Genomic DNA, 12,606 nt, shown 5'->3' on the forward strand with positions numbered 1-12,606 from the left:
TTTGTGTGTATTAAATTTTGTTTCTTAACTCTTTTCTTTGCCGCAATTTGCTAAATTTCCTGTTCTGACCAACACCACCACCACCACCTTCATTATCATCGTCTACGTCACTGCCACTACTACAACAACAACAACAGCTACACTCCATTACAAAGCATTCGTTGCGCAGCCTCAACTGGAAATCGTCGATCTGCGCTACAACGAAATCAAAACGATCGAGGGTCTGGCATTTCAAGGTTTGCGCGCCATACGCGAAATCAAATTGGCCGGAAATCGTATTACGAATTTGAATAGTGACGTTTTCGAGCATGTGCCCACTTTGCAGAAACTGGATCTCTCCGAAAATTTCATAAATCAATTTCCAACTGTCTCGTTGACGGCGATCGGAAATCTGAAATCATTGAATTTGTCCTCGAATATGTTGCAGGTGCGTTCGTTTTGCAGCCATAATTGAATATATTATTTGATATTTCATATTTTGTTATTACTCCATTATACAGCGTTTAGACTACACACACACGCAGGTGATTAAGACACTGGAGGTATTGGATTTGAGTCGCAATGGCATTACCACTGTACCGCCGGGCACATTCCGTGACTTGACCGCGCTCAAGTATCTTGACTTGAGTTTGAACTCACTGCGTACTGTAAGTGACTGCCTCCGTGCTTCTTTACTTCTCTTCCCACATATTTGTATGTTCTTTATCATCCTTTAGATTGAGGACGATGCACTTGAGGGCCTGGATAATCTGCAGACGCTCATCATACGCGACAATAATATTTTGCTCGTGCCCGGCAGCGCCTTGGGTCGCCTACCCAGCTTGACCACATTGCATTTGGACTTCAATCGTGTTGCCGCATTGTCCACCGAGATTTTGGGCTCCATTCAGGCGGAGGACATTACTACACTAACACTTGCGCGCAATGTGATACGTGAGCTACCATCTGGCAGTTTTCAGACATTTGCCAATTTGCGTACACTCGATCTGTCGGGCAATTCTCTCGCTGTGATTAGCGCCGACATATTCCTGGGCTTAGATCAATCGCTCAATGAGCTGAAGCTCGCGCAGAACCGCATCACTGGCTTGGGCACGGCACCACTCGCTTTAACCGAGCTGCGCAGTCTTGATTTAAGCGGAAACAATCTTGCCGACCTGCCGCGCAACATATTTCAAGGTCTGGAGAACTTGCAGTATCTCAATCTGAGCAGTAATCATCACTTGGCACCTGTGCCTGCAGCGCTCATTCGTCCACTTTCACGCTTACAAGTGATCGACTTGAGTCAATGCTCGCTCAAGCAGGTGTCCGGTGATCTTTTCGCTACATTGCAAGACCTAAAGCACATCTATTTGAACAACAATAATTTACAAGAAATTAACGATTGCAGTTTTGTCGATCTGTGGAATATATCGTCAATTGATTTGTCCAACAACCAGATCACCTCCATACGGCCAGGTGCTTTCGTCAATGTAATGCACATCAAACGCCTTAATCTGCGCGGTAACCAGCTGTCCGCTTTCAAGGGTGAGTTCTTCAATACCGGCACCGGTTTGGAGGAACTTGATATCTCGAACAACCACCTTAGCTACCTGTTCCCATCTTCATTCCGCATACATCCGCGTCTGCGTGAAATTAAAGCGGCAAATAATAAATTCAGTTTCTTCCCTGCCGAGCTCATTTCAACTCTGCAATATCTGGAATATGTCGACTTATCTCACAACCAGCTGAAGTCGATTGAAGAATTGGACTTTGCGCGTCTGCCACGTCTGCGTGCGCTGCTGGTCGCATACAATGAGCTGGACATGCTCAGCGAGATGGCCTTCCATAACTCCACGCAGCTACAGATTATCGACTTATCGCACAATCACTTGGACCGCATCGGTGAGCGTACTTTTGAAGGTTTGGTGCGTTTGGAAATGCTCAATCTCGAAGGTAATCAACTTACCGAACTCTCTGATTTGATATTTGAACGTTCCAAATTGCAAATGCTGGAGAATATAAACTTAGCTAGAAACTTGTTCGAATATGCACCACTAAATGCGCTACAGCGACAATATTTCTTCGTTTCATCGGTAAATTTGAGCCGAAACAAGATACGCGTCATTCCCGCAGACGACAGCATAATGGTGAATATCAAAGACCTCGACTTGTCGTACAATCCACTGAGCGAGAGTGCCGTGCGCAATATACTCAATGAGCCGAAGACTGTGCGCTCAATTAATTTAGCTGGCACAGGCATTTCGAACCTTCAAGCTTTGGAGACACCATTTTTGCAGTATCTCAATCTCTCTCAGAATAATCTCAAAACGATCGATGCGAACATCTTCCAGCGCACAACGCTACTGGAAGTATTGGATCTGTCCAGCAACCACTTAGAAAACCTAGCTGAACTTGGCGGTGCCTGGCCCAAGCTGCAGTCACTACACACCCTGGATCTTTCAAATAATAGCTTTGAGGTTATCTCACAGGATAATTTCGAGAATTTGGAAATGCTGCGCGAATTGCGGCTCAAGAGCTTACATGAAGTCAACCGCATCGAGAAAAGCGCCTTCAAGCATGTGCCGAATCTCGAAAAGTTGGAAGCCTACGATCTACCATTGCTGGGCTACCTCGATGTGCAGGGCATACTTGAGCTGCTACCTGGTCTAGAGGACATAGATTTGGAGGTGAAGGACTCAACCATTGGCACGGAACAAATTCAGCCCGCTAAACACCCGCGTCTCAAATCGATAGGCATACGCGGTGATCGGCTGAAGACCATATCCTCGGGTACGCTGGCCGGTTTGAAAAGCAGCGACCTCACAATCAAACTACAAAATACCTCACTTACAACGCTTCCACCTGCTTTGCTTTTCCCAGTGCCACGCTCTTCCCACTTGACGCTAGATATCACCGGCTCTAAGGTCACTGTTTTAGTGCCGCAATTCCTCACCGCACTCGAGGACCGCCGTTCAAGCTTGCTGCTCAAAGGACTTGCTACAAATCCCATACACTGTGATTGCAATGCACGCGCCTTACGTCGCTGGTTACCCAATTCTCACATGACCGACGTCGAGTGCCAGTCACCTGCTTTCCTGGCGGGCAAGAAACTAATCGAAGTCGGCGATGACGAACTCACTTGCGATCCACGGCGCATGACATCCACAACAGCGCGTAGCACCTCACAATATATGCTCAAATCATCATCACGCCTAGTTACACGTCCAACGATAACCACCACCGAAGAACCAATGATCATCTGGAGCTTAGAGCCCACACAAGCGCCACCGATGAAAATCAAAACTAAGGCACCACTTATGAAGGCGCCCATTATGAGTAATGATGACACGCTTATTATCGGTATAGTTGGTGGTGTGGTTGCCTTCATCGCCATATTGATCATCATAATTTGTATTGTGCGTTTGCGCATGAGCAATGTGGAATACCACAACGGGCCGGCAATGATCGGCATACCGCCAATGCCAATGGGGCCGGGAAGTGTGCCGATGAGCTTCAAGGGTGCACCCACTGCCCTCTACGCCGTGCCACCTTACGCCACACAAAGCTATGCCACCTTGCCGCACAAAGCACCGTCCATACATCAATCCAGCCAGAATCTGTCGCAGCGCGCAGCTTCGCAAAATGCGCAAAACTCATACTCGACCATGTCGCGTATGTCGTACTTTGGCGGCACGCAACAGCAGGCCTCGCCGCAGTCCAACGGGCAACAGCCGTACATAATCTATTCGGACGACAAAGTCTACAGATAAGGGCGAGAGTTTACTGTGGTGGTGCAAACAAACAATATGGTGTTCAATGGAAGCTGGGCGGTCGGAGGTGTTTAGGGTGGCAAAAACGACCACAGCGACTTACTCGATATAGATACATACAAACATTTTACATATACACATAGTATACACTTTCAGTCAGTTGTGTAACATTTATGCAACGTGTTTTTTCTTTTAATTTCATTTTTTGTTTTTTTTTTTTCTATTACAAAAAAATAAGCATGTAAGCGTAGGCGAGTTTTAAGCTTACACATTAGAATTAGAGGAGGTAATATAAATTATATGAAAGGCCAATGAAATAAAGTAATTTCTTGTATAGTACTTAATCAATAAGAAACGCCGTTATGTTTGATGTTTGGCCCTTATTTATAGACAATTACGTAGATTAAAATAAATGCTTGACACATACGAGTATAGACATTAAGGCGGTTCAACTTGTATGGAACGATTTTTCGACGTCGTTCCAGCTGGTTCGGATTCTACACAAAAAATATTAAAAAAATTCCATTAGATCGTAGCTCAACAGTCAATTTCGGGTCCTCCAAATTTTAAAATGTGCAAGAAATTAGTTTAGGAATGAGAGTAAACTTCTTCGTGCCGTGGGTAACGAAAAATATTATAATTAAAAAAAATTAAGCAATAGATATTTTTGATTATTCAAATAGTTGTTTTCTCTAATAAGTAATCGTATTTATGTAAATAGTTTAAGATCGCAATATTTAACCCAGCAAGTGGTCTTATTCCATAGGTTAACCTCAGTTTAAACATTTGCTATTTCAACTGTCTAAGAAATAGTTCACAAGACATATATTTTTTCTTAAGTAAATTAAATATGACACATCTTATTTTAAGCGATCGTTGTATAGTAAATATGTAGCTTGAAAAGTATGCGAGATATTTGAATAAATATATTGATATGAAATAAAAATTAAATAAAATAACAAATATTAAAAATGCGGCTTTAATTTTAAAGGGTTTGAACATGAGAATCCAGGCGAATGACCGCACGGAACCCGTTGGTTGGTTGGTTGGTTAGAGTGGTGATTCATCCAGAATCCAACTAGCGCTTCCGCACCATTTTGTTGCCACATCTTCGCTACCAACTTGTTTAGCAGTTGTTTACTGCAAGACTATATCCAGTCTGTGCGGCTTAGGAACCTTATTAGGCTGTTGACGTCTAAGCCAGACAGTTGCTCGAGACTCTCGAACAGCGGTTTGCCCAGGGGTAACATTCTGTCCTTCCATAGGGCGGGGCATTCACAGAGGAAATGGAAGATTGTTTCCTTTTTCTCCGTTTGTTTACAACTATGGCAATTTGTGTTATGAGGGATGCCCATTTTGGCTGCTCCTGGTTCTCCCACAGACCAAAAACCAGTTATGACTGTGGTTAGTCTCCAGGCGTCCCGTCGTTTCATGTTTATCAATGTCGACGATTGCTTGAGGTTGTAGGTGGGCCATAACGTCCTGCTGATTTTGCATTTCGTCTGGGCTCTCCATCTACAATCTACGATTCGAAGCTATTTTAGGGAAATTGTATTCTTGACTACACCTAATGGTGTGAATACCGATTCTACTAGATCGTTATTCATGGCAGATCCCCCTCCTGCCAGTTCATCGGCTTTTACGTTACCTTCTATGCTCCGGTGTTCCAGGACCGATCCGAAAGAACAGCGATATTGCCCTTAAAAGAGGGATCTGCGATTAGTAGTCTACAAGCTTCCCCAATTGCTAGTACTTCCGCCAAGAAGACACTGCTGGCATTAGGGAGACGCACAGATTTTTCAAGTCCAAGTGTATGAGAATATACAGCAGCTTCTACACCACAATCCATTTTACTGCCATCTATATAGACTGTAGTGTCGAAGTTGTTTAAAGAGAATCCCTTATTCCATTCTTCCTTAGATGAAAACCCGTGCTGAATTTAACTAAGAGATACAAGGTTATCTTCCCATCTAGAAAAGAGTGGAGCACTAGTCCAACATGGCTACTTGATGACTCGCAAAAATGGTGACCAAGATCACACAAAACTTTAACACCTCAAAATCTTGGGAGTTACCTTCTACAGTTTGCTCTCCTTCTCAGCGCTTACAACCGCAATTGCCACTAAAGTCCAAAACTGCAACAAGGTCTTCAAATCGCTTGCCGGCAGCACTTGGGGCAAAAACAAAGAAATGTTGCTATCGGCATTTAAGGCAATAGGCCGGGCGGTTTTAAACTATGCTGCACCTGTTTGGTCGCCTGGAACCAGTGATTCGCAGTGGATGAAGCTACAGGCATGTCAAAGCCCTGCCATTACGACTGCGACAGGATGTCTTCTGATGTCCCCACTTCAACGAGGCCCATATGCTCCCTGTAAAAAAGCATAATAAACTGCTCAGCAAGCAACTCCTGTTAGAGTGTTACCGCAGGTTTCACCCATGCAGACACCTGCTTGAGCCTGAGCCGCCTTCCAGACACGACAGGAGGCACCTCCTCAATTACGCGGACGAGATCCAAGACAAAACAGACCGACAATTACTCTCTCGGATCATATGCCCTCTTAGACCCACTCATCTAACACCCCTCTGCCTCTGAACGCAACCTGCCGAAACAACGAGTTTCCTGGGTCTACCGTTAGATGAGCTAGACGAAGACGACCGATGATTTACACTACACTAACATGGCAAAGTTAACTGCTACAACAACAACAAGTAAAGATTAAAATACTTTTGGACAGTCAATCAGTCCTCAAAGCCTTCAATAGCCTTACGTTCATTTCAAAAGTATTTGTAAAGAGTAACAATGCATTCAACAAACAAGCGACTCTTAATCAGGTTTCCCTGATTTGGGTACCAGGACATTAGAAAAACGCAGGAAACGAGAAGACAGGCTTTTATGCCAAAAAAGGGTCGGAAGGGTAATTTATTGAACCAACCCCATTTGTTGGCTTTAAAAAAACAACCTAAAACAGGAAATCAAAAAATGGATCCAAATAAAAACCAAAGAGTACTGGAATCGCACAAACGGCCTTAATCACTCCAAAAAGTTTCTGAACTTTAATACCAATAGACCAAAATATGCTCCAACTGCAGACATGAACGGCCTCATATTACTCTATGGAGCACTTACAGGCCACTTTGTGTACTCTAAACATTTCAATCCATTCGGACGACATGACCCAGCCAGCGTAGCCGCTGGATCTTTATGCGCTGCGCTATGCCTATGCCGTCGTAAAACTCACACAGCTCTTTGTTCCTTCGCCTACGATACTCACAGTCGCTAACGTGCAAATTCCTAAATAAATGAAGTGATTTACAACCTTGAAATCATAATTGTTAATAGTGAAGTAGGTGCCGGTACGCCGTGGATGCGCCGACTGTTTGTTTGATAACAGGAGATAGTTCGTTATGTCCTCGTTCACCACCAGACCCATTCGCTTTGCCTCTTTATCCGGTTTGGAGAAGGCAGCGCGGTTGTTAAGGCCGAAACTCCTAACAAAGTAATAAATATTCAGTACGACGGCTTTTTGCAGACCACCCTAATATATACAGTGACGGTCGAAATAACAGCAGCGCCTTAATCCAAAGTTTTGACTGTTTATTTTTTTCTTAACTAGTTTTTTTTTTACTTTTGTATACAAATGTCACTACAATAAAAACCAGTTTCAAACTACTTACAAAATTAAAAAAAAAATTAATTTATAAAAGCTTCAAAAATTTTAGTGAGAGTTTTTAGAAAAATTCTGAGTGCTCAGTTTTGTAGGACATAGTTATAGGGGGCCCTTATCCGAGGCTGTTTTCGACTTTTCATTGGTCAGGTCTTATCCAGCGCCAAGGAAGATTGAGAAGGAAGCAGAAAAAGTAGGTCTTGCAGTGAAAGAGAGTACAACAAAGCACCTGTTGTCAACATATGTATGTACAAAGAGTCCTAGCGCCTTTGACAACTCGTCACTGTTAGCAACCGCAAATTTGAAGTGGCGGATGACTTTGTTTATCTGGAAACCAGTATTAACAGTCAGAACGACGTGAGCCTAGAGATTAAACGAAGGATAACCCTTACCAACAGGTGTTACTCTGGGCTCAGCAGACAATTCAGAAGTAGAGCCATCTCATAGAGCGTCCGTGTGTACGGCTCAGAAGCTTGAACGATGACGACAACTGATGACAGAGCACTGGAAGCGTTCGAGAGAAAAATTTTCGAAAAATGTTCTGTTCGCGTAGGCGAGAAAGAGTTCCGTATCCGATGGAACAGCGTGCTGTATGACCTAACCGAGATGTAGGCATAGTGAAGCGTATTAAAACACAGCAGCTGCGCTGGCTTAGCCATGTCTCGAGGATGAACGAAAGTACTCCAGCACGCCAGTCCTTCGAGGGGAATCCATTGGTGGACGATAAGGAGGAAGAAGACCTAATCTACGTTGGGAGACGAAGTGAGGCATAGGTGCTGCGATTATTCCCTCCCACCCTCCATACAGCTGACGCAAAAATACAAAATTTGAGAGCTGAGATTTTGTCATCCTCAGAATATCTCTCGAACCCATCCGATCCAGGAGTAGAGAGCAAGTTGTCAAGGAGATCTCGATCCTCTCCTTTCACCGGCGCATTACCTCACAGGTCCCTTGTCTGGCCAGCTAGTCGGCTTCGCAGTTTTCATTGGGAGGACTTTTAAGTGGCGGGTCCGAAACCCAGCCCACAACTAGCTATCCTGGGATGCTTCGCCTCCTCACGTTGGCTCACTCGGGCTCACGTTGGCTCACAACGGGTGTTCGGAAGCTACTCAGAGGTAGCAAAAACTAATACGGCTATGCAAAATGACGTTGCTCAACGGGAAGGACCTCTCCGAGCCGTTTGATACCGTTTGTCTCGCTGTCGTGTGCCTTCTTTAACCTGATATTGGAAAGGATCGTACCAACCGCAGAACTTAACCGCTCAGGCACAATATTTTACAAGAGCGTACAATTGTTAGCGTATGCCGATGCTAGTTAGATATGCTTTTTCCAAACTGGATAAAGAAGCAAAGCGAATGGGTCTGGTGGTGAACGAGGAACAAACGAAGTACCTCCTGTCTTCAAACAAACAGTCGGCGCACTCGCGTATCGGCACTCACGTCACTGTTGACAGTTATGATTACGAGGTTGTAAAATACTTCGTTTATTTAGGAACCAGCATTAACACCGATAACAATGTCAGCCGGGAAATCCAACGTAGAATCTCTCATGCCAACAAGGGCTACTTTGAACTAAGTAGGCAACTGAGCAGTAAAGTCTTCTCTCGACGAACAAAACTAACACTCTATAAGGCCCTCCTCATGCCCATCCTAACATATGGCGCAGAAGCGTGGACGATGACAACATCCGATGAAGCGACGCTTGGAGTGTTTGAGAGAAAGATACTGCACAAGATTTTTGGACCTTTGCACGTTGGCAGCGGCGAATATCGCTGGCGATGGAGCGATTAGCTGTATGAGCTTCACAACAACATAGACATAGCACAGCAAATAAAGATCCAGCGGGTACGCTGGCTGAGTCATGTCGTCCGAATGGCTACAAACGCTCCGGCTCTGAATGTATTCGATGCGGTACCAGCTGATGGTAGAAGAGGAAGAGAAAGGCGTCCTCTGCGTTGGAAAGATCAGGTGGAGAAGGACTTGGCTTCACTTGGTGTGTCCAACTGGCGCCGGTTAGCGCGAGAAAGAGACAACTGGCGCGCTTTGTTAAACTCGGCCAAAAGAGCGTAAGCGGTTATCGCGCCAATTAAGAAGAAGAAGAAGTACAATATAATAACTATAAAACATTTAATAAAACACCTTATTTTGAGCTCATTTGTATTTAATTTATTTATTAAGGTAATTTGTTTTATTTTTGATTAATCAAATCTATTTTCTTTCAATTTTGTTTAGTTAGTTTTTTATCTCTTATTTTATTTCTTGTTTGTTTTGCTTACAATTTAGTAAAAAAATTTATCAAACATTGTTTTTGTTACACAACAAACAGTCTTGTTTTTGTTTTCAAATATTCAAAGCAAATCACTTATTTACCAGTATCTACATAAGTACGGCGTAGATATGTATGTATTAGTGTAGTAGAGAGAGGACCAACAACAAATGCAATTGCGTACAAATACACAAACGGACAATCACAAAAATTTCGGTAGCATTTTTTATGTATGTATATAAGGAATTAAATATATGATTGTATATATAGCTTACGAATGGTTTTATAAAGGCGAAAATATATTTGAATTACTTTGAAGCGCAGTTCAAATAATGACGTGTATGAGTAATTAGTGCAGTATTTTTAATGGCGTCTGTTCGTTTAAAGAAATAATCATGAAGCATCAATTTTTTAGAGATTCATATAGCGTTTTTTGTTGGGTTATTCTAGGATTAGCGAAGTAAAATAATCAATTTCAATGGGAACAATCCGGATTATTTTGCGGGGTTTTGGCAGCAAAGCTACTGCTTTGGTAGTACAGGGAAGAAGAAGCATGAGCAAATTTAGTTAGTACCGGTATAATTGATTTTGTTTTTGCATTTTCTTAAAGTATAATTTCTTAAAAATATTGTGTGAAAATTTTAAGTGAATCAGACAAATACTTTTTGAGTTATTCAACAATTAACAAAGGGCGCTCGGGCGCTCCGGGGTAGTAGCAAAAACTTTAAATGCGTTTTTCTCAAAACGATGTTTTTTGAATTGGTGATCATTGTAACTTAAAAACCGCTAGATAGATTTCAATAAAATGTACACTGCTTTTGAAAACCATATAAAAAAGTAAGATTTTTTTTTTTCAAAAAATTTCAATTTTTTTGTTTTTAATTTCGTTTTTTTTTAACAATTAACTATCGGCTTTTTTCTTGAAAATCTGAAAAATATTTCCTGCGGCCGCCATATTGTTTATTCTGAAAAAAGCTTCGATCAGGCACAAGATTATAATCTATTAATAAAAGTAATTTTTCTTCTCCGATTGATTTTAGACGAATCTCCAAGGACTTGTGATGATCACCGCAAGGGACTTCTGGAGAAACGGGCTCCACACAAACAGCGATAACTTTTACAATTACTACCTTTTTTTTGAAATTTTGCTAAGGTCAAGTCGAAACCTGGTTTATTAATGCTATGTTTTTTATTTTTGTAAAATAAAGCAATTGACAAGCAACACATAATTATTGAAAATCCTCATTTTTTCGGGCCTCTGACTACACCTAACCCGTTAAAAGAAGTATATGGGTGCATATTCTTGACAACATTGGCACAAAAATTTGGAACATTATCGCATTAAAGATCAAACATTAAAAGAAGAGTTAGAGTTCCACTAATACATATTTTTTTATTTTATTTTAAGTAAGCAAAATTTCAATCAAAAATCGGCTTAATATAGTTCCCCAAGAGCTAATATTTGTTGATATTGCAACAGTTAAACCTTCTTCATAAATGTTTGCGGGACGCTGTTGGAGTGACAGTCCTTGACAGAATGGAAATCCGGCTCGTTTCGGTACCGTAGCACCGACTGGCTTTGTTGCTTTTGTTGTAACAGTTAATGAAGTCCTGCCAGCACGATGTAGTCACCGGTTGTCATCGTCCATCTAAACTAACGATAGACCTAGGAAACATGCAGCTTCGACGGTTTGGGTCCAAAGGGAGAGGGGTGTTCGATAGTCGGGTATAAGGGGGTATGTGAATAGGTGGTAAGTATCCTGCTGGGTACCTTTACATGCCGGCCATACATATATTAAATACGTTGAGATCGATTCTGGACAGCTAGCAGTTTAACCTACTAAAATGTCCTGAACCTAATTGAGCCGAAGTAACTCCAGTCTTCTGTAACAACTGAAGCTCTTCGTCTGTGCGAAAATGAGTGGTTGGTCTCCGCGGAAGCGGTAGTTGGATTCTGGATGAATCACCACTCTAACCAATCGATGACAGAATTCGAGGCACTAGAGTTTAGGAAGGTGGTAAAAGAGTTCTTGCTCATTCCCATGACAGCCAATACGTTACCAGAATGACTCGGGTTTTTTCCGACCAAAGCCTGCCGCCCCAGTAAACTAACCCTGTCTTCTGCATCGTAGCTTACTTAGAGTGCTTATCTGTAAACAGTCTGTTCCAGTAGTTGTAGTTGTGTTTGGTACTGAACCGACTGCCGTAATAATTTATGGCTAATGGCATTCTTGTTGTTGCCTTTGCATGCGACATTTTACCCGCATTCTGGTCATTGACCGTAGGCAAGCAGCTATAGCAAGGCGTATCTATAGAAGGTGTTGTGATTAGATTATTTGTTCAAGGATGATAGAATAGCAGGTTGCGCCTTCCGAATTCGCTGCATCGTCAAAGCCCATGAATAAACAAACAAAAGGAAGGGGAACTGCTTGTTTGTGAAAAGGAAGAGTAGGCGAAAGCAAGGGAAACAACTATCACTGCTACAACAACAACATCAACCAAACAAAAAGAATTATGCGCACACTTTCTTGCCACGTCATCTTCCGCATGAAAACGAAAAAAAACTGCATTTGGAGGCTTTATACTCGTATTAATTTTTACTTTCACAATTTAGTACGTGGCACTTCGTTTTCATTAGTTTGCTTAGTTTAAGAGTAACAAATCAATATAGTACCAAGCCATTCACTGAATTTTCGCAAACATGTAATTTCTCCTCCTTTTGTTTTTTTTTGAAGTGAAAACTTCTTTAGAATCGTTGGGAGTGATTTGAGAAAAAGTGAAACGAAAAAAGCGACACTCTTGGCTATGAATATTACATATACACGTAGCGACGAACTAAATAACTTTTAGGCCAGCGCCGACAGCATGGCGCGATAGCCGAGCGACTAGCAATGTGAGCTTCCGATCCAAATCCTTGGTTCGAATCAC

At 42.3% G+C, this 12,606-nt stretch overlaps 1 protein-coding gene across 5 annotated transcripts in view; it reads left to right on the plus strand.

The window, feature by feature from the left end:
• The window catches only part of LOC128855925 (chaoptin), a 65,945-nt gene extending 61,245 nt beyond the window's left edge, over nt 1–4,700 (plus strand). For all 5 annotated transcript variants that reach the window (XM_054091171.1, XM_054091172.1, XM_054091173.1 and 2 more), the window contains 3 exons: nt 138–427; nt 501–647; nt 717–4,700. In XM_054091171.1, coding sequence (XP_053947146.1) covers nt 138–427; nt 501–647; nt 717–3,749 — 3,470 coding nt within the window. In that variant the 3' untranslated portion in view covers nt 3,750–4,700. The remainder of the gene's footprint in view (nt 1–137; nt 428–500; nt 648–716) is intronic.
• The last annotated feature ends 7,906 nt before the right edge of the window (nt 4,701–12,606 follow it).

Source organism: Anastrepha ludens, chromosome 2, assembly GCF_028408465.1.
Source record: "Anastrepha ludens isolate Willacy chromosome 2, idAnaLude1.1, whole genome shotgun sequence".
NCBI lineage: Eukaryota > Metazoa > Arthropoda > Insecta > Diptera > Tephritidae > Anastrepha > Anastrepha ludens.